Source organism: Furipterus horrens, unplaced genomic scaffold, assembly GCF_987537825.1.
Source record: "Furipterus horrens unplaced genomic scaffold, mFurHor1.1.pri manual_scaffold_10, whole genome shotgun sequence".
Taxonomy (NCBI): Eukaryota; Metazoa; Chordata; class Mammalia; order Chiroptera; family Furipteridae; genus Furipterus; species Furipterus horrens.
The window spans coordinates 67,414,796-67,435,396 of NW_028327180.1; the positions used below are offsets into that span (position 1 = coordinate 67,414,796).

General features: G+C 39.5%; 2 protein-coding genes across 3 annotated transcripts; both read right to left on the reverse strand.

The window, feature by feature from the left end:
- Positions 1–653: 653 nt before the first annotated feature.
- SPINK14 (serine peptidase inhibitor Kazal type 14 (putative)) lies at positions 654–9,593 on the reverse strand. Its single transcript, XM_090289480.1, has 3 exons — positions 9,501–9,593; positions 6,316–6,449; positions 654–862 (listed from the first exon to the last, which is right to left on the reverse strand). Exons 1-3 carry the CDS (start codon positions 9,591–9,593, stop codon positions 817–819), a joined length of 273 nt encoding a protein of 90 aa, XP_090145606.1. The 3' UTR covers positions 654–816.
- Positions 9,594–15,512: 5,919 nt separating this feature from the next.
- LOC150000567 (double-headed protease inhibitor, submandibular gland-like) lies at positions 15,513–20,408 on the reverse strand. 2 transcript variants are annotated; one of them, XM_090288058.1, is made up of 6 exons: positions 20,240–20,408; positions 19,683–19,696; positions 19,029–19,150; positions 17,560–17,602; positions 16,169–16,275; positions 15,513–15,687 (listed from the first exon to the last, which is right to left on the reverse strand). In XM_090288058.1, exons 1-6 carry the CDS (start codon positions 20,304–20,306, stop codon positions 15,642–15,644), a joined length of 399 nt encoding a protein of 132 aa, XP_090144184.1. In that variant the 5' UTR covers positions 20,307–20,408; the 3' UTR covers positions 15,513–15,641. The 2 variants fall into 2 exon arrangements, with proteins under 2 accessions (XP_090144184.1, XP_090144182.1); XM_090288056.1 differs by having other exon boundaries at positions 19,683–19,702; positions 20,240–20,405.
- Positions 20,409–20,601: the final 193 nt, after the last annotated feature.

Genomic DNA, 20,601 nt, shown 5'->3' on the forward strand with positions numbered 1-20,601 from the left:
ATCAATAATTAGAGAATAAAGATAAGGAGAACCAGACAGAGGAATCTGAAAATTCAAAACACCTTCCAAAGAGGGAGAGAGGGAGAATGAGAAGAGAGAGGGGAAGAGAGCATATTAGTATGTATTAGTCATCTCTCCATATTAGAAAACACACATAGGAACATGTTCCTATGTTTTAGAGGTTAAAATTTGTCAAAAGAATTTAAGAAAAATGCCAATGCCCAAAGGGACATTCATAGATACCATGGATATAGGCCTCCTTCTGTGGAGAAGAGTGCAGCCTGTGGGAGTGCTGGACTCCATTGATCTAAGCCACACTCTGTCTCAGGGCTGAGTCTAATAGGGGGTTGTTTAATGAGGTTGCAGAATGTGGGCAAAAGGTATGGCCAGGAAGTGCGCAGAACTAGTTGTTTTTTTCAAGGCCAAAGGAATACAGAAGAAAATGCTGTCATGCTTCTTGGAAGACACCTGGACCCTTTGGAGAGATGATCCTGCTGTTCACAATATCAGAGAGCTCACTAATCCCAGCATGCGTCTTGGACCCTTGGCTCAAATGTTTAATTTGTTCTGCATCTGAGACTTGAGACACAGATGAAACTCAAGTGAATTCAGACTTCAAGAAAAGGCTTTTTAAATTTGATTTATTAGGGAGAATATGGAAGGCAGTGAGGGAAGAGGTCTGAAGCAGGAAGCTTTAGCTCTCTGATACAAGCTCAGCAGGGACAACTCTCTGTCCCTAGAACACATGCAAGGAGGAAGAGGACAGCCGAGTTGCAAGAGGAGGAGCTCTCCTCTTTCACACCAATGTCTGCTTGGCTAGCATGCTCCATCACGTAGAAATGTAATTTTCCCATTAGATTTCCTGAAGAAATAATAAGAATAAATATTTCATGAAATAACACAGGGGAACAATTTTTAACATAATTCCCGTTGAGTTCGATTTTTCAGCTGTTTTAGACTTAAATAGGCATGCTGATTTCAAAACTGCAGTTAGCTTTCTTCTATCACATCAAGTTTTTTTCTGTACAGCTTATCTTAATGTGACCACTCTAGGCTGGATTAAGCCTGGATCAAGGGAAGCACTAGTGCTCTCCTATTGGAGGGGGGCAAACCTCCCTTGAGTGGGAAGGGGTGAAGGATGACCTTGGAGACCAGCAACAAGTTCATACTTGTCTCAACTACTCAGTTACACATGAGACAGTGTGGTGAGAGGTTGTGTGCTGCTCTATATAGTGAATCATATTCTGAAGTATAGTCCGAGTTCTTGTCTGTATACAAGGAGTTAGCACAATTAATTTTTTTATTTACATATGCACTTACTTCCTTTTCTTCAGATCATGTCTGCCTTTGCTAGTTCTCATTGTAAGTGCCTAAACAACCCTGATACGTTTTGTTATATCTGTGGCAGTTTCACCATTCCCAGTCAAAGGACAAACATCAGTGCATTTGTCAGGCAAGCTTATTTTGCATATTTTAAAGTAAAACTTGGTGATCAAGATAAGTCTTGGGCCCCTCACAAGGTGTGCAAGCACTGTGTCGAGAGTTTATGGATGTGGATGAAAGGAACACGTGATAAATTGCCATTTGGTATACCTATGGTTTGGCGAGAGCCCAGAGATCACTCAAGTGACTGTTACTTTTGTATAGTGAAAACGTCAGGATAGAACAAGAAAAAAAAAATTAAAATAGAATATCCTAGTCCACCATCAGTTATATGCCCAGTGCTTCATTCAGCTGAAATCCCAGTGCCAGTTTTCACTGAACTACCCTCTTTCAAAAAACAGGAATATGGTGAAGAACTAAGTGACAACAATGATAAAGATTTTGAAATTGAAGATGACTCAGTTCATAAGGAATTTGATCAGCATGAGTTGAATGATTTGGCACAAGATTTGGGACCCTCCAAAAAGGCTTCAGAACTCCTAGCATCAAGACTGCATGAGAAAAACTTGCTTGAAAAAGGAGAGAAGGCATCCTACTTTTGATCAAGAGAAAGTGCATTTTCGCAGTACTTTCAAAGTGATGGTGGCTTTGTATATTGCCATAACATACATGGTTTAATGGAGGAATTGGGAATTCCGATCTATAATACAACTGAATGGCGACTGTTCATCGATAGCTCAAAGCGGAGCTTGAAGTGCGTCCTCCTCCACAATGGCAATTTATCTGCTGCAGTCCCAATTGGCCATTCAGCTTGTTTTCATGAAGAATATGAAGACATAAAGAGTCATTGATCGGACTTCCGGCCAAGATGGAGGCTTAGACGGACACGCTAAGTCTCCCTCTACAACTAGAGAGGAATACAACTACTTCAAAACAAAGGATAACTAGAAATTCCAGAAAATAAAACTACACGGAAGCCCAACATATGAAGTTATAAACCAGCGGTGCCATTCGGGCAGGTAAGAGTTAAAGAGGGCAAAGCTGTTTGCGGAGCGGCGGGGCGGCGAAAAATCCCGGCGGCAGTCAAGCCCCTGGCGGTGCGCGACCCCAGCGCTGGGGAGAGCGGCCACCGCATCGCCTTGAACAGTGAGGCCCAGGGGGGCGGGAGGACGGATCCCGGTCTCCTAGCTGAATAACTGTGTGAATCCATCTTGGACCCCCGCCCCCAAAGAAAGCACCACAGGGCTGCGAAATAGGTCGCAGACAGGCGCCGGTCGCTGACTTGTGACGCCAAACGGCGCCGGTCGCTGGGTCATTACGAGTACACAGGCACTGCCCCCGACAGCTGGCCCAAGAAAACAAAACGCATCTGTCAAAATGAGGCAGACAACTATAGAAATACCGGTGACACAGCTCACCAGGCAGCAGATAGAGAACCTGACAGATGAACAGATAAGAAACCTGTCAGAGGCTCAGTTCTGGGCCGTTGTTATCAGGTGGCTTACAGAATTCACAAAAGAGCAGGAAAAAGATAAGAAAGAAGCGAAAAACTTCCATAACGAAAGGAACAAAACCGCATACGAGACAGATGGCGAGGAAAAAAAATCCAGAGTTCATTTCAACAAACTGGAATATGGAGAAGGAACAAGCAGTCAACCAATGCAGAGAGAGGAAATGGGAAGCAACAATGAGAGGATCAGAAACCTCTGGGACAGCTATAAAAGGCCCAACATAAGAATCATTGGTTTGCCAGAGAATGAGGAAGATGAACTAGAACTTGAAAAATTGAGTGAAAATATAATAAAGGAGAACTTCCCAGAATTGGGGAAGGGAATAGACTTGCAGGTCCAGGAAGCAAGGAGAGTTCCCAAGAGACTGGACCCAGGGAGAACCACTCCAAGACACATTATAATCAAAATGTCAAAAATTAAAGATAAAGAGAGAATCTTAAAAGCAGCAAGAGAGAAGAAAAGAATTATGTACAAAGGGGTCCCAATTAGACTATCAGCAGACTTCTCAAGGGAAACCCTACAGGCAAGAAGGGACTGGCAAGAAATATTCAAAGTAATGAAAATCCAAAACCTACAACCACGAATACTCTATCCAGCGAAATTGTCATTCAGAATAGAAGGACAGAGAAAGTGTTTCCAGGACAAAATAAAACTGAAAGAGTTCATCAGATCCAAACCACTGTTATATGAGATGTTAAAGGGACTGGTTTAAAAAACAGAAGCTAAGGAGATGAAACAAAGGCAAACTAAACAGGCAACGAAAGTGGAAAAGGAACTGTGGGTACGGGAAGCATATTGGGGTGAGGTCAACAGGGAGGGGGAATGGGGAAAGGGAGGGAGATGATATAGGAATTGGGGATTAAGGTAGGAGGGAATGGAATAGACGGAGAGAGGTTGGGAGGAACTGTATGCACAACTAATGGACATAATCTAAAAGGGGGGGACAACTGGAGGGAGGGGGGCCACCGGGTGGAGGGGAGCAGAGGGAAGGGAAATTGGCACAAATGTAATATTTTAATCAATAAAACACATTAAATCTGAAAAAAAAAAAGAGAAGACAGGGTTTGAACGAGGTCTTCAAAATGAGTTTATGTTTTTAACAGATGAAATGTGAGAAAGACTATGTTAAAATTAAGCAATGCCTATTAGTTTGACTAACATCCTGGCAGGGAAAATGAGACTAATGGGAAAGCATGACAAACAAAGGCATATGGGAGAGGGGCACTGCAGGACAGTGTGTCCACTGGCCTTTCTGACACATGTGTGAAGCAAGACAGAAAGATCCTGGAGAAATATTAGTATGCCCTATTACCTGCCCTGATGGGGACTCCATGCTTTTACTAATGAATCTTAAGCCCACCTCTATTTTTCTTTTTAAATCCATTATAACGCATCATCAGTCCCTTCTCTCAAAGATAACTTCTAAGCTAGATGTTATTTACACTGAAATTGGGTAATTACTTGAGGAAATCTTAGTTCAGAACTTCAGCTTTCTTACTTTTATTTTTATTAAATTCAGTCTATTTGTTTTTGGCTCTTTATTCTAGGCTTGGAAATCATTTAGGATCTAGATTCTGTCACTTAGATTATCAGCTGTCCCCACCAGCTTGGTCTTTTGAGACTTTCCTCCAAGCTAACATAATTAATTTGTCAACATCCTTCGGGTTACTGTTTTTTCATCAACTACAAATATACCTAATAATGCTTCCATTGAGCCTCACTTCTCTAACAAGTCAAACACCTTGAAGAAGCCATACTGCTTATGTTCTTCTGATCTACATGCCTAGTTACCCCACCAAAAATTAAATAAAATTATTTGGTTGAATACATTCTTTATTCCTTTTTATGTGTAATCAAGCTATCAATAAATTGACTATTCTCTTACAGATTCAAAAAAAAAAAAAAAAAAGAGTCATTGATCTGTTGCAATATCACAAGCACAATTGGATCATCTGTGTTGACCTTAAAATGGTCTGTTTCTTTCTTGGTCAGCAACACGGATACACCAAGTATCCTGTTTTCTGTGTATGTGGGACAGCAGAGCTCCTGAGAAGCATTGGGTGGAGTCAAATTGGCCTCCAAGATCTGACCTCAAATCTGGTGATCCAAATACTCTACATGAACCACTCGTTGACAAAAAGAACATTATATTCCCACCTCTGCACATAAAACTGGGTCTCATGAAGTAATTTGTCAAAGCTTTGCCAACTGAAGGGACTGTTTCAAGTATCTCATTTTGGCATTTCCTAGCCTGTCGTTTGAAAAGATAAAATACCTTCATATGTATGTTTGGTAGTAGAACTTTACTACTTATACACAATTGGACTTACAGTAACAATACATAGCCTTTATATGAATAAAATAACTTTAAATAAACAGTATATTCAGGTAATTTTTTCTTAATTTTCTTTTTTATATACATTTTGTATGATTTTTGGGACAAAGGGAGGGTATCCTGTACCTTAGAAATTTGATGTGACAGATAAAACTGGGGTCATTTTTGGATTCAGATGCCAAAAGTTAGTCAAGAACAAGTGTCAGATCTAACTCAACAAAAATTGTGTTCTCCAGTGGCATGTTAGAGCTGCAAATATACTTGAGAATTACCTATCATGCTTATTGAGTATTTGAGGAAATTTAGAGTCAGAGCAGAATGGAGAATGGACTACAGACAAAAGCCAGGTTATTGAATTACTCATCCAGTTTTCCTTTCACAATTCTATGATGTCATTGAAGACATTATGACCTGTGCTACAATCTCTTTGAAAATAGGCTCCAGAGGCACTCCTGAACTTGTGATATATGAGGCGTATTAATCCTCATTTGTCAATACTCTCACACTTATTAGTGGGGACAACCTGGGGTTTACACATTTCTGTCATTACTCTATGTACAAAATTACAAAACATCTTTTGGGTAAAGGGCTCCTGTCTGATGCCATGGGGATAATTTTTCTCCCTGTGATCTGTACTGGCTTCTACAGAGATCAGACCTGAAGCCATGGTTCTGTGTGATCTGTGATCTAATCACAGAATCATGTCAAAGAAATCCCCCCAAAACTAAACACCCATAGCTAAAGGAACCCAGCTTTGCTGTCACCTCATCCTAAAACAATTTGTCTTAAAATCAAAGAGTTTCAGAACCCGAAAGATATTTGAAGCTTCATGTGAAAATCCATTAACTGGCATCAGCAAATGCGAGGGCTCAGAGAGCAGGAAGGGACTGATGAGCACCACTGAGCACAATGAGTCTGCTTTATTCCCCAGGGGATTTATGTGACCACAAGCTCTTCTCAATGGGGACTGACCCTTACCTGTGCAAACTGGAGCAAGTACCTGGCCTCAAGGCTGATATACTTGGTGGGCTGAACTTTTTTATTGTTCTCTTCCTGTCCCTTTCCTGTCCCCCAAATAGTACTCACAGGCTCTCAATGCACAAGGTGCAGGGGTTGTTATAAGTGACGAAATCGGTGCCGCAGATTGGTTGATATATAGCAATGCAGGGGCTCACTGTTGATTTGTACCAGCTGAGATCTTTCTTATACGGACATTTCAACTGAAATTGAGTTGGGAAAAATGATCTGATTAGAATCATACTTACAGACAGGTAGCTCCCCTCTGGACTTTATTAGGAAAGTCTAAACACAGCCAGGATCTTATCCAAGTCTCCCAAAAGCTCTCATGGCTCCCCCGTCCACAAAGCAATGGAATCAGAACCTACGTCTATGTCTCCTCTTATAGCAACAGGATACCTCCTGACAGTGATAGAGAACAGAGACCTGTTATGCTAGAGCAGGAAAAAGAAGAGGGGATAAATAAAATTTATCTGGGACATTAAATTCCTCTCAATCTCCTTTGTTCCTAGACTATCAAATCTGGGAATATATTCTTAGAGATTTTCTGTGCCAGCTCAGCTAAGGGAACTGAAGCCCTTAATTGGAAAATATGCTTCACTGAAATCCATATGCCTTGACTTAAAATAGTTATCACACTTTTTATTCACTCTAAAAATCCCCAAGCCAATTCTTAAAGTTGTGATATGTGGGATCATTGAGAATAACCCCCAGGTTTTATAGGGCAGACTGAAAACAAGGGAAGGGACATGCATCATCAGGGATTGGAACCCTGTCTACTTGCAAGACAGGTGTCACTGGTGGCTTGAAGAAGTGACTCTGGGACAATGGCTTGAGGACGGTGGTCTCAGGGGCTCTATGAGAGCCATATGATAGATAAAGTACCTCTGGTACAAGGCAGAAAAGAATTTTAGCTTAGCATTTAGAGAAAGAAGAATCATATTTGAGCTTAGAAGCTCTTCCTCCTTTTTTCCTTGTCTACCCACCACCACCACCCAGCCGGGCCACCATCGTCTACCTCCTGTATCTTTCACCCACTAATGCCTCCACTTCCTCTTTTCCCCTTGTCTTCTAGTTCTCATAATTTAAACACCAACTAAATCATTTTATTCTTTTGCTTGTGATTCTTTAACTGCACCCCATTTCATGCTTTTAAAAATTGTTCATCATATGGAATAGAAGACCCATGTGATCTGGACTCTCCCAACACTTCCGACCTTGGCTTTCACCACCTTGCTCTTTGTCTTTTCAGCAACACCCTCCCCCACCCGCCGCCCCACAATGCTCCATGTTTCCTCCATCTAGGGGCTTATGGTTTGTCATGACCACACCCCAACAAACACATTTTTTTCTCTGAACCTAAACTCATTCGACCTACAGAACTCAGGTTATAACCTACTGTCTCAGAGATATTTCTCAGAATACAATACCAGCCCTTCATTCTTTCTTTTTATACTTCCAGCCAGTTTGTCATAAAGCCTTTGTGTAATTATTTGACTAATTCCACACCCTCAAAAGATTCTAAGTCCATAACAGTAGGGCCTGTGTTTCATTAGACTAACACTGTGTGCCCAGCACATATATTGACACTTAGTCATGGCACAAATATTTGCAACCTGAATGAGATGTAAGATAGCTTAATCAGAATAAATAAAAAGTAAGCAAAGAAAAAAGCCAGAATATCAAGTATCATTGTCTATAAATATAGCTGCCTTTTTGTTTCTCTTTTGAGTGAGAGGTGCTCAGCAGAGGAGGGTCCCACCTCCTGCTGTGAGAGTAGCAGCTGCCGTGCATCCCGCCCTCTCAGTGGCCCAGTCCTCCACGTGTTCCCACCTGGGGGGCTCCTTTCTACCCTTCAGGCCCCAACTTAGATGGCCCCATGCCAGCGAGGCCATCACGAATCACATTGTTTATAGTAGTATCTATATTCCTCATAACAATTCTCTATCATACCTGCCTACTTCTTTTACTTATAGAATTTACTACAACTAATAATTGTCCCTTTCCTTTTTCCTGGTTTTTTGTCAGCTTCACCAGAGAAGGGAATGTGTCTGTTTTCTGTAATATTGTATCCTAAGGCATAGTGCACAGAACAGAAGTAAATGTTCCCTAAAGAAAATTAGAATGAGTGAGTTGATCTTACCTGTGTGTTGAAGAGCAAGGGGAGAACTGCTCCTGCAGGCCACTTAGGAGAGGAAAATGCTAGGGCTGGACTCTGTGAGGTCAGAGGACAAATCTGGGACATGTTCTACAGAGTCTTTTGCTGGAGCTCCGGCCTCTATCAGCTTCTACACTCTGATCTAGGGGTCCCTTGAAGGCCAACCTCTCCTCAAAAGGCCTTTCTTACCAGTCAATTCATAATTGACTTTTTTAAAGAAGGAAAATTCAAAATTTACAAGGGAGACAAAAATGTTAAACTGCAAAAACTCCTAAAGTGAAGGAGTACAGTGATGCAAATCTATAAGAAAAAAAAGTAATTTTCCATCACCCTTCCCCTCACTGATCAAACACGTAATGGTTTCACAATATATTTAATCCTCAGAGGGGATTGCAAACACCATTTGAGGCTCTGTTCAGGGATTTCCTATTCCTTCACATTTTCATCAGTCCATATTTCAGATGTTTCTTTTCTTTTCTTCTCTTTTATTTATTTTCTTTTAAGATTTTATTTATTTATTTATTTTTAGAGAGCAGGAATGGGAGAGAGATAGAGAGGGAGAAACCTCAATGTGTGGTTGCCTCTCATTTGCCCCCAACTAGGGACCTGGCCCACAACCCAGCATGTACTCTGACTGGGAATTCATCAGTGACAGTTTGGTTTGCAGCCCAGCGCTTAATCCACTAACCCACATTAGCCAGGGCTCAGATGTCTCTTATTCACAACATGCATAGGCATTCTTGCCCATCTCAGAGTGTTTGGGAAAATTCCCTCCCCCAAACTGTGCGATCCTGGAGAGCAAAAAGTGTCTTACACCCTAGTCTGTGGGCTCTTAAGACCCTGCCATGCCCCTGGAGGTTAAGGGTGCTCATAGACACTTCCCAGGTGTCACATGTGGAGGGTTCTCTAGTGTGCCTACAACCACATGTCAGCTTGGTTCCCAGTTTGGATCACTCTACTCTGGGCTCCTATACCTGCAGGCTACCTGTCACATTCATAAGATTGGTTCTTAAAGAATACTGCAGATGATCTTGCCGGAATAAGACTCTAAAGTAGCAATTCCATAGAAAACTCAGATTAGAACCTCAGTCCTTACCCTATATTTTCCTTGTGGTGGCCACCATTGTTGAAAGTCTGAAATCAAAACAGAACTGAAAATAGTTACAGAATCTAATGTCTGATAAATCATAGCTTAATCTTTCGGCTGGTTAAGAATTCTTAACCAGGAATTAAAAAGTTCTAAATTATTACCAAGGAGACTTGCAATCATTTAAAACATTGTTTCATTTTTTTAGGCATTCACTTATTTTTTTTTCAATATGCCAAACAACCCTATTTCTCCTGGTAGGTAATCAGCAGAGGACTATGGAGATGTATTGGTGCTCTCATGAAGTGCCATTCCAGTATATCAAATTACCTTTTGAAGAACAGTAATTAGCCTGGGCTTGAGTGCATTCAGAACTGGTAGCCCACATATGGAAAAAATTAATAACAGCTAGAATTTTAAAGAGACCTTTTAGCCCAAGCCCCCTCTTTCACAGAGGGAGGAAAGACCTTTGCTTATGAAATGCCTAGGAATTTATGGCAAAAATCAACTTCTTCAGGCCTTGAGGCTGGGTGACTTTATGACTCTACCTGATGCTTCTCTAAAAGAGAACATGAAAGATTATGACCTACTTGTAAGTTCTGAATTTCTGAGATCCAGCATGGTGTAGGCCTGCTGCCGATCACTTTCACATGTCTTCTCACTGAGTTACCTAAGCCTCCCAGTCCCCATGAATGAAATCTCATAATCTGCTTTAATAGATGGAGAAACCAAGGCCCTTGTCCATTGGCCCAGTGCCTTTTCTTTTTCTTTTTTTGACCATACCGCATTGCCTTTCTCTCTCTCTCTAGATACAGACACATATTATAGATATAGTAAAATAGCACACTAAATAAATAAATAAGAAAGTGTCAAAGCATTTTATTTCAGATCACAATGTTAGAGCCCACAAATCCAACTTACATGCCTGTCAGAACCAGCCAAATCACTCACCAGATGACACACAATGGATCAGGATGAAGAACAAAAATGAACAGAGTGCTGGAACAGAGGTGGCCATTTGTCCTCCTGGTGTATTCTTAAAATGGTGATGCTATGAGGTAACGTCTCAGAACACTGCCTGTTAGTACAATTGCCAAAGCAGAAATCATTAGACTATTAAGACCACCTTTGAACTGAAGATCCCTCTCTAGTCTGCCCATTGTGAATTCTGCATACTGCACTTAGAATGCTTAATTCCACCCATCCCCAGGACAGGTGCCTAGCAAAGGTTAAGCCTTGGTCAGTCATAAATAAAAGTAGAGACCTCAGTGACAGATCTGTGACTACTCAGAAGATAGAAGTGAATCAATGGTCACTCTTTGGGCATAACTGTATTATTTTAGTATGGAGCTATTTTAGGTTGTTGTCTTGAAAAGGCAACTCCTTACCAGAAGACTCACCCAATCTTTTCTTTTTCTCTTTAAGAAGCTACAGAGAATACGATGAGGCCGCTAGAGGCTTCTAGATAACAAGAGCTTGTTGTTCATGAAACAGAGCCTGTACTTGTTCATGAAACAGAGGCTATCCTGCAGAACTGGCCTGGTCCTCTCTGTGTCCTTGAAGCCTTTATTTCTGCTCTGTAGCATATGGCAGTAGGGAATTTACATCAATTCTTTGCTGTCATGTGGAAATGTCTCCTCAATCCTCAGGATAGTTGGAGATCCCTGGCACAACCTGCTGCCGACCCTGCCCGCTCCTGAGACAGTTCAGGATATCACGTTTTTGTTAGGCACAGCCCCATCTCTTCCTGACACCTGCCCTGAATCCCTGCAGGATCAGAGCTGCACCAGGGGAAGAGCCAACTGCACTAACACACAATGCCAGACGCCTGCTCCTCCTTCACCTAGGCCCCAGTTGAAGTACCTCACAGAGAAGAGAAAAGGATGTGATACGCTTTTGTGGCTGGTGACTCCCATATACGGAGCAAGTGTCAGGGCTTTGGGAGGGGACAGAGTAGCTGCGTGGAAGGAAAGTACTGAGGCGTTGTGTGCTGGACTGAGCTGAGCGTGGGAGGCACAACATTCAGATCCCATCTACATGAACCTCCGCAGGAGGCACTGGGGAGGCAAGTCCAGAACTGCGTGGAAGACTTGCGGAGTGCAAAGAGTAGCCTTTGGTGGACATTCCAAAGAGGCAATGGCGTGAGAAAACATACCACAGTAGGCAAGAGCACAGCCAGAAAATCAGCATATTCCTCAGCGGTAATTAGTAGTTTTGGCCAGAAGGCAAAATGCGGGAACTGCTGAGGAAGAGCGGTCTCAGGGACGGGGAGGTGCTGAATGCAGTTGGCAGTGGGTCCGGCTTTGTCCCTGTATCAGTCCAGAGCTTTTGAGCTGTGTACCAGGGAAAAGATATTATCATAGCTGAGTTGCCTCCTGTTATCTGCACTTTCTGTCTCTATCTTCCTTTCTGTAAAGAACAGTTGTTCTTATAACCAAGGAAACACACGTTAACTTTAGAAAATAGAAAAATTGCAAAGGAAACATGAAGATGTGAAATTTCAAAACCCAGAGATAACTGTTAAACATATATTGAATTATATTATTGCAGTTTAAAAGAAATATATATATGCACACTCATGAACACATATACATGTTCTTATTTTCATATTCAATCACATTTTCGTAGTCTATATTTTTTCTGCTTTTACACTTAGAAATGTACCATGACATTTTCTTGATCTTTAAATATAGTCATATTGAACATGAATTTAGATGCCTCATGTCATGTTTGATCACATATTGAATTATATTATATTAATATTCTTCCATTGCTGCTCAGTTGGGTTTATTCCAATTCCTTATTATTAACAATGCTGGAATCAACACGTTTTTTTTTTACCTCAGTTAATTTATCTCTTATTATTTCATTTTAATAAATGTCTAAAATCCATCCTACTAAAAACTTCCAGAAAAAGTCACCTAAAATATAAAAGAGGTGTTTTTTCAGTCATTTTGTAGGCTCTGTGCTGGCAGTGTAACATGGAGCATTTTGCAAGGCAACATGTCACCTTCTCAATGAATCATCTCCTCCCACGTACCTCAACAGAGAAGTAGAGGCACCTCATTGTTTAGAAAAGATTCTGTACAAAATGAAAACAGAAGATCTTGTCAACTTGGAAAATATTTTCTTCATTCTCTGGATAGAAATACCCCATTTGCATGACAGGGTAAACAACCTTCCTTTACGGCCTCTTCAGAGGTTTAATTAAGCTAACATTTAATATTTTTATTGATTTCAGAGAAAGAGGGAGAGAGTGTGTGTGTGTGTGTGTGGGGAGATGGATTTGTTGTTTCACTTATTGATGCATTCATTTGTTGTTTTTTTATATGTGCCTTGACTGGGGATCAAACCCACGATCTTGGCATTATCAGGACAACACTCCAACCAACTGAACTAGTATTTAAACAGCTTGGAAAACTGCCTGACCTAGATTACTCACCAATAAATGCTATCATATTTATTTTGGTTCTTTCTTTGCCATAGCAACTGACATGGGTCTTGTTGGCTCAGAGTCAGGATATACATGAATATTCAAAGGGACTAATGCGTATGAAGTTACTTCCACCTGAAAAAAAAATTACTTACATTTTTCTTTTTCTGCTTTGCTTTTTCACAGATTTTATTAGCAGAGAGCATTACTGGTTAAGTGCTTTCCCATTGGCCTTCTATTGTCTGGCCTTCTGGTTTGTCAGGAGTCATGTGCTACACTGGAAATACAGCAGTGAAAAGGACCCACTTCTTCCTTACCTTAATGGAGATTATACCAGGACAGGGAGAAATCAATAAACAATTATCCATGGAAGGCAGACTTGAGGGAGGAATTTCCAACATTTAAGCTTTCTGAATCTTGTGGCATTCACACATTAATCAAAGACCCTGTGTTTCTCATCTGCCTCAGCACTGAAAAATCAAACAATAGCCCTGAGTGGTGTTGCTCAAGGGGTTGGGCATCATTTGGCAAGGCAAAGGGGCACAGGTTTGATTCTTGGCCAGGGCACACACCTGGGTTGCTGGTTTGTTCCCAGGTCAGGGAGTATATGAGAAGCAACATGTTTCTCTCTCACACTAATGTTTCTCAAGAAGGAGATATTTATAAGGAGGTATTTGGATACAATTTACACACATGTATTTTCAATAACGAGAAAAGTGTTTTCTTAAAAAAAAAAAAAAAAAAAGAGTACAAACCCAAACTCTGGGCTCAAAAGTGTAGAGAAGTATTGACTGTCTTAATTTTTTAAGTTTTAATTTATGCTTATATCACTTCATATTTTAATAATGTGCCTACATTTCTCTTTTCTTTCTCTTTAGATTTGTTATCTCAGCAGGTGAATGTTTGTGATTATAATTTATATATACTATATTTAAATAAAATATATTAATTAATTATATTATATATCATAGAGTGGATTTACTGATATAAATTATGTTTTAAATATAATATGCAATAATTACATAATTTTCTTTAATCTATAAATTGAAAAAGTGAATTTACTTACAAAAATTCTGTTTTTGCTAAAGACATTTTTCTAAGTATTTAAAACAGTTTTTTCTAAAACTATAGTGGCCATTCTATTCTTTTAATGACGCTACTCTACATCTTTATTATTGATTATTTTATCAACATATAATTGCTACTTTTATTTTGCTTACTGTTTTGTACTTGGAAAGCATTTTACTTTATATTAACCTTAAATCTCTACCTTCTTAAAGCCTACAAAAAGTATTCTGTGATTATGAATTGTTTTGTTTATACCATATGTATGTTATTAAATCAAACAACATAAATATCAAGACTTGATTAAATAAAAAATAGGATTACATGTTATGTTTGATATTTTATTCTAATATCAGCATCAGGTTTCACTTGACTTGTCAATTTTGTTTTGGTTGCTGTTATGAATTGAATTAAGGCCCCAAAATGCATATATTGAGATCCTAACCCTCTAGTACCTCAGAAAGTGACTATTTTTGGAGATAGAATCTTTAAAGAGGTAATGAAGATTACATGTGGTCATTGATTGGACCTTAATTTTATATGACTGGTATCTTATGAGAAGAGAAGATAAGGAACCAGTCAAGCACAGAGGAAAAACCACGGGAAGCCGCAAGACAGAGCCATTTCCAAGCCCAGGAGAGGAGAGCCAGAGAAATGTATATCTGTATCCTCATCTGTCCCAACTACCTTGAATCGTAGTGTCATTAAAAGAATAGAATGGGCCCTGGCTGGTGTGGCTCAGTGGATTGAGCGTTGGCCTGTGAACCAAAGGGTCACTGATTCGATTCCTAGTCAGGGCACGTGCTTGGGTTGCAGGCCAGGTCCCTGGTTGGGCATGCGTGAGAGGCAGCCACACATTGATGTTTCTCTCCCTCTCTTCCTCACTCCCATCCCTTCTCTCTAAAGATAAAGAAAATCTTTAAAAAAAATTTAAACTTAAAAAAAAGAAAATAGAATGGCCACTGTATTTTTAGAGAAAACTTTTAAACACTTGGAAAAATGTCTTTAGACAAAAACAGAACTTTTGTAAGTAAACCCACTTTTTCAGGCCTTTGTAGTGACTTCAACATTTAACCAGATCATATTGTTTTTAATCTCTTCCCCAACATGATCAACAAGATCTTCTTTTTCTAATGCCCATATGCCACTCAGTCCCCTTTAAATAGTAGCACCTAAAGTATATATGTTATTTCTGCTCTGCTCTGATTAATTTATAGTATTATGAATTCTCACTCTATCTTTCTCCAAACCTGAATTTTCCACTTTTCATTAGTGTAGCAAAAGATAATATAAGACTAATGGTCAGATCCACCCTTTGACACATGCTTACTTTAAAAATCTGAGTCGTTTTAAAATGGGAGGCTATGAGCATAGTCTTTGCTTGCCAGTATGTATATAATCTCTCCAGTGCTCAGCTTCAGGAGGAGTAGAGGAAATCTTTCTCTGTGACATATAAATCAGGAAAATGACCATAGTTATTCTCCTTAAGGCAAGAAGCATATACACAGAGACAAGCCAGACAGTTTTCTGCTGAGATTCTTTTATTGAAGAATCAAATTCATATGTTTGCCCCTACACCCATCCCAGAAAAAACTGGCTCTCTACGTGGAATCTTCTGAAAGAAGCTTCGTGCCCTTGAGCGTCAGGGAGACTCAGCATGATCCATAATTTGCCAAAAAGAGTGCACCACGACTCTTCCTACAAGAGAAATCATTTTGTAAAAAGAAACGCTTTGAACATCTTAAGTAAAAGTTTCATATTTATAGGTCAAACCAGTCCAATGATTACACAACATGAAAGGTGAGTGATTAACTACAAAGCTTCAGAAAGGTGGCTAAAAAAAAAAAAAAAATGCAATGTGCTCATAAAAACCAGTGTTAGGAGCCAAAAGAATAAAAAAATAAAAAGTCTGTAAATTTCTCTTTTATCTCTCACTTATAAATATTGTAATAAGTCTCTTGTTTTTCTAGCTTCCATTTCTTCCTACGAGCCACTTTCTTTCTATTTTCCTCTCTCTCTTTTCATCTTCTTACTTCTTCTTGTAAAATATTATGATTATCAGTGAACCCTCTCACTGTTATGCTTCACAACAGCATCCAGCTTATTTGGTAGCCAAGACGGTTTCTGACTCTGTGAGAAAGGCTATTTCTGCAAATAATACATTGAATTCAGCACTTACATAACACCGTTGCAGAACAGACATCTGTTGGCATATACTACTCCATCTGATCCACAATGAGGTTGGTATTCCATGGTGCATACATGAGAGTAATTGGTACACTTAACCTGTCCATGTCCAAAAGAAAGAGGGAGAGAGAGAGAGAGATAGAGACAGAGACAGAGTCAGAGAGAGAAGAAAAACAATTTCAGATAGTTAAATCACAGAAAATAAAACTTTAAAGACTTCGAGGGATCATTTAGCCCAAAATCCCATATGCAAAAAGACATATTCTCTGCAGTTTACATAATCTGACCCAACAATGGTAGGACTTTCATTAGAGCAAGACATAGTTCAGCTCAAGTTCAGGGCTTCCCTCTCTCACTCATTCTCTACATTTGAGCAACAAATACATCCTGTGGGTTCTATCTTGTACTTAATTTCCAAATTAGACCTCTCCTTACCATACTGACATTTACTATGCAGGCCTCAATAGGGCTTGCCTACACATCTGTGATTATCTGCCAATTTATTGCCTAGCCTCCATGCAGTATCTGAGATTTCAATCAACCTCCACACTGAGACCAGAGTGATTTTATTTTATTTTTTACAAACCAAATCATACTGTGTTCTTCAAATACTTAACTGATTCTCTACCAACAGAAAGTCCCCTTGTGACATGTGCTTATCTCTCCAAGCTCTTCTGCTCTGCCTCTCATGCTAGGCAATTTCAGGACTGATTTCCCTGAGTGTTCCCTGCTCCTGACCATTCCTGTGTCTTGGCTGATGGTGTTTTTCCTATATTACACTGCCTTACCCATTTTATTCATCAAACCAACTCCTATTCCTCCTTAAAAGTTGGGTCAACTACCTTTGTAACAGTTTCATGATGACATTTCTCTCTCTTACCCATCAAGTTGGGTTAGGTATCCCTCCTTAAAGTGAACTCTTTCACATGTTTGCAGTCTTCTTACATTGTTTCAAACTTTATTCTAATAATTGACAACCACTCACATAGCTCTTTACCCCTGAATTGTCTCTATATTTGTTCTTGAATTTTTTTACATATACTTAAAAAAAAAACTTCCTTTATCATTATGAGAAGTGACCTTGAGTCCCTAATACCCTTGAAATCCTCTTCTTAACCTGCTAATTAGTTGCCAAGTTAGAAAATAACCACATATACACCTACTTGTCCCAATTAAGGGCTCAGAGTAAAGTTTCTGAAGCCTTCTTCTAGGTCAATAAGTTAACTATACTTCAGGTCATCTGTTTAGGCTGGCCAGAATGTCTTTATACATAGTCATGGATAATTTAAAATTACTTATTCTAAAATACTTTTTCTGTATGAAAATGAGGAATTAGTGTAACATTTTATATTAAGAATAAGTAAAATTTCTGCATATACTTACACATGGCCCATCATGAAGTTTTCTGAGTTGAAGTCCTCTTTCTCTGGAAGAGAAAATTTTATTGAATGAGCAATGCAGTTACTTGATATTTCATAAACTACAGAATAATATACAGTTGTATGTCATTTTGTGTTGTCTGGCCTGGACTGAGAATGGGAAGTTCTGGTTAATATTCTACTCCAGTTGACTAATATTGACCAATAATATATTTGATGGATGATTATTTCACAAACAAATACAAACATGAGAAAATAAGATCAACACTAAAAGGAGATTGGGCATTTAAAAAAATAGTCCATGACTATTCAGATAAAAAAGGAATAATACAATATAAAAACATTATTGCAGTTAAAAAAAAGCTCAAATCCATCTTTGGCATTAACAGTGTGGGTAATTTTGTTATAGTTACTTCTCCTTCCTAAGTATCAGATTCCTGATTTCTAAAAAGAAGATATTAGAAAATATAGTCAATAAGATCCTATCAGCCTTTAAACTCATGGTTTTAGTAGTGCATGAGTTTGCATAGCCTAGAGACTTTATTCTGAATAACAATTGCTATTACACTTGGCTGTAAATTTAAGAAGGGCTAGAAAAGAAGAGAAAAGGAGAAAAAAGATGAGACTAAAGAAGAACTCGTTTCTATGTCCACTCACTCTGTGTCTGCTGCTAAGCTAATGTTTGACATGTTTTATTACAGTGAACTCAAAGACTGTTATAATTTTTGTCACACAGACGAGAATGCCAAAGTGTGTAGTGGACTGGGTCCTACCTCCTAAGTGCAGTTTGGCTTCTAATACGGATATCTGATACCCAAGCCCTTGATTTTAACCACTAATCACAAAACAGTGAATTCACATTGTTGAAATGGCTGGTAATAGCCATTCATTCATTCTCCCAGAAGCTAAGATGCTGTTTCCAGTGTAGACTTCATATTTAATTTGTGGGGGTGGTGGTGGGGATGACAGCTTGTCTCCCCTGCCCATTTGTACAGTCACTGTCTTCCCCAGACTTTCCCAGGCAGCCATGAGAAGCAGCATGAATTTGCTCTGGAGTATGCAGGATAGATCAAAACCTTGTAATAGTGTCCATGGCTAACAGCCTAAACAAAGCTAGCCATCTTCTGAATTCCTATTATGCAGTAAGAATAATGTAGCACAGGAGATTCATACAACATTGACCAAGATACATGTTCTGCCTGAGACCAGTTTCTTTAAATGTAATGTGGGAATTAAAATATGTATATGTAGCAGCTAGTGTCCAAGGGATAATGTATAATATGAATGAGAATTCGACTGGATAGCTTGAAGATATAGCTATTTTTTTTTTTAAACAAAGCAATGCCCAAAGAGTATTGACAAAAGGTAAAATTTGTCAAACCATATTTTTAAAAACCAAGCAGATTTTGGCCAGTGTGGACTTTATGATCTTTAAAGGAAAGGAAGGGACTCCAAACTAAATATCATACTTACTGTTGCAGCATACAAAACATGCATTCGTTGCTGTAAGCTTGCTGATCTGAGCCACACATTGGTTTTAACTCCCTTGAGCACGCAAGCTTGGCCCCTTTTCTCATATATTTGGAGCAGTCCACCTGTTATTGGAAGAAAGGTTAATGCCCTACATTCTCTTTCTTCAATTCTGTAGTAAGTCTCATATCAAAATGGTAAGGAGAGAGAAGAGAGTGGAAAGAGAACTAGCTTCTTCTGCAAACATGTCTGGAAGATTTTCTATGGACCAGTTGCTGTGCTACAAAGATTAATCAGACCTAGAACATTCCTTAAGTAAAATAAGAATTGGCTATTTAAGAAGGAAATATTAATCTACTTTTTTAGGGTTATAATGCAAGTCCAAAGGAATAACAAATGTGAAAGATAATTAGAAAAGTTTAAAATGCTACCCAAAAGTAAAATTTATTTTATCTGCTGTTTCCCTTTTGTAAGGAGATTCCTTTTGCAACTTTTAAAAGAAAGAAACACCACAAGGAGAAGAAGAGAAGGAAGAATATTACCCCCTGAAGAATTACTCCAGTCCACTGTGAGCCACTTTACTACTGCCCCAGCTTTGCTTACACATTAGCTCTGATTTCATTTTCACAAACACCACACAGAGAAGGGTGCACTCACCTCTGTTCCTCTTGCTGGGCCTCCAGAAAGAGTGGAATGAGATCAATGGGAGAGAAGGAATTGGAAAAAGCAAATTCCACAGTTAGAAATGCAAAGCTGAGTTCATTGTTCACATTAGCTAAAACCATTTCCCAACACCCCTTCCCCGGGCCAGATCAGGGTGAAGACAGAGACGCATGTGATCCCTGCGGAAAAACACGGGCAAATCCCTGGTTGTTGGAGCAAGGGCTGTCATGGGTATCCAAGAGTGTCTGTGGGCATGCCTGGGGTAGGGTTGGGTTATGGTCTCACAGTTACATAAGTGATTTTTGAAAGGGCAAGTCAGAATCCTGAGGAATCCTGATCAGGAACTGAGTGAAGAGCCTATAATCCTTTTATTCTTCTCCATCTCTCTTTTTCTCCCTGAAAGTCTGACCCACCCCACTTTGTCAATCAGATCAATCCAAGTAAATGCCTTCTAAATTGTCTTCTGACTTTAGTGTTCTATAATTACTAAGAGCTGAATATATTGCAGTTAATATAAAGACATGAGGATTTAAAAGGAATCTTAAACTCACCAGGTACAGAGACAGCCCATGTAGTGGCTGCCAGAGCAAGAACGGCAAAAGCAGCGATGGTCTTCATTGTGGTGATGAGTGACGATGCTAGAGATTTGCTGCTCTGGGGCAACAAGTCCAGAGAGAGAGACAGTGAGAGAACAGTCTGCCTGCTCCATGCAGATATATCGTACATGTATGAGGGCAGGGTCCCACCCTCATTAAAAATTGACCTTTTCAATGATGATTGGCTGTTTACCCAAGCTAGGGCATTTTCTTTCATTTGTCAAGGAAAGCTTCCTTATTATCTTGATTTATAGACAGTTGAAACAGTTACACCCTTTAATTCATCTACCAAAAGTTGTTTTGCGTAATGATCCTTT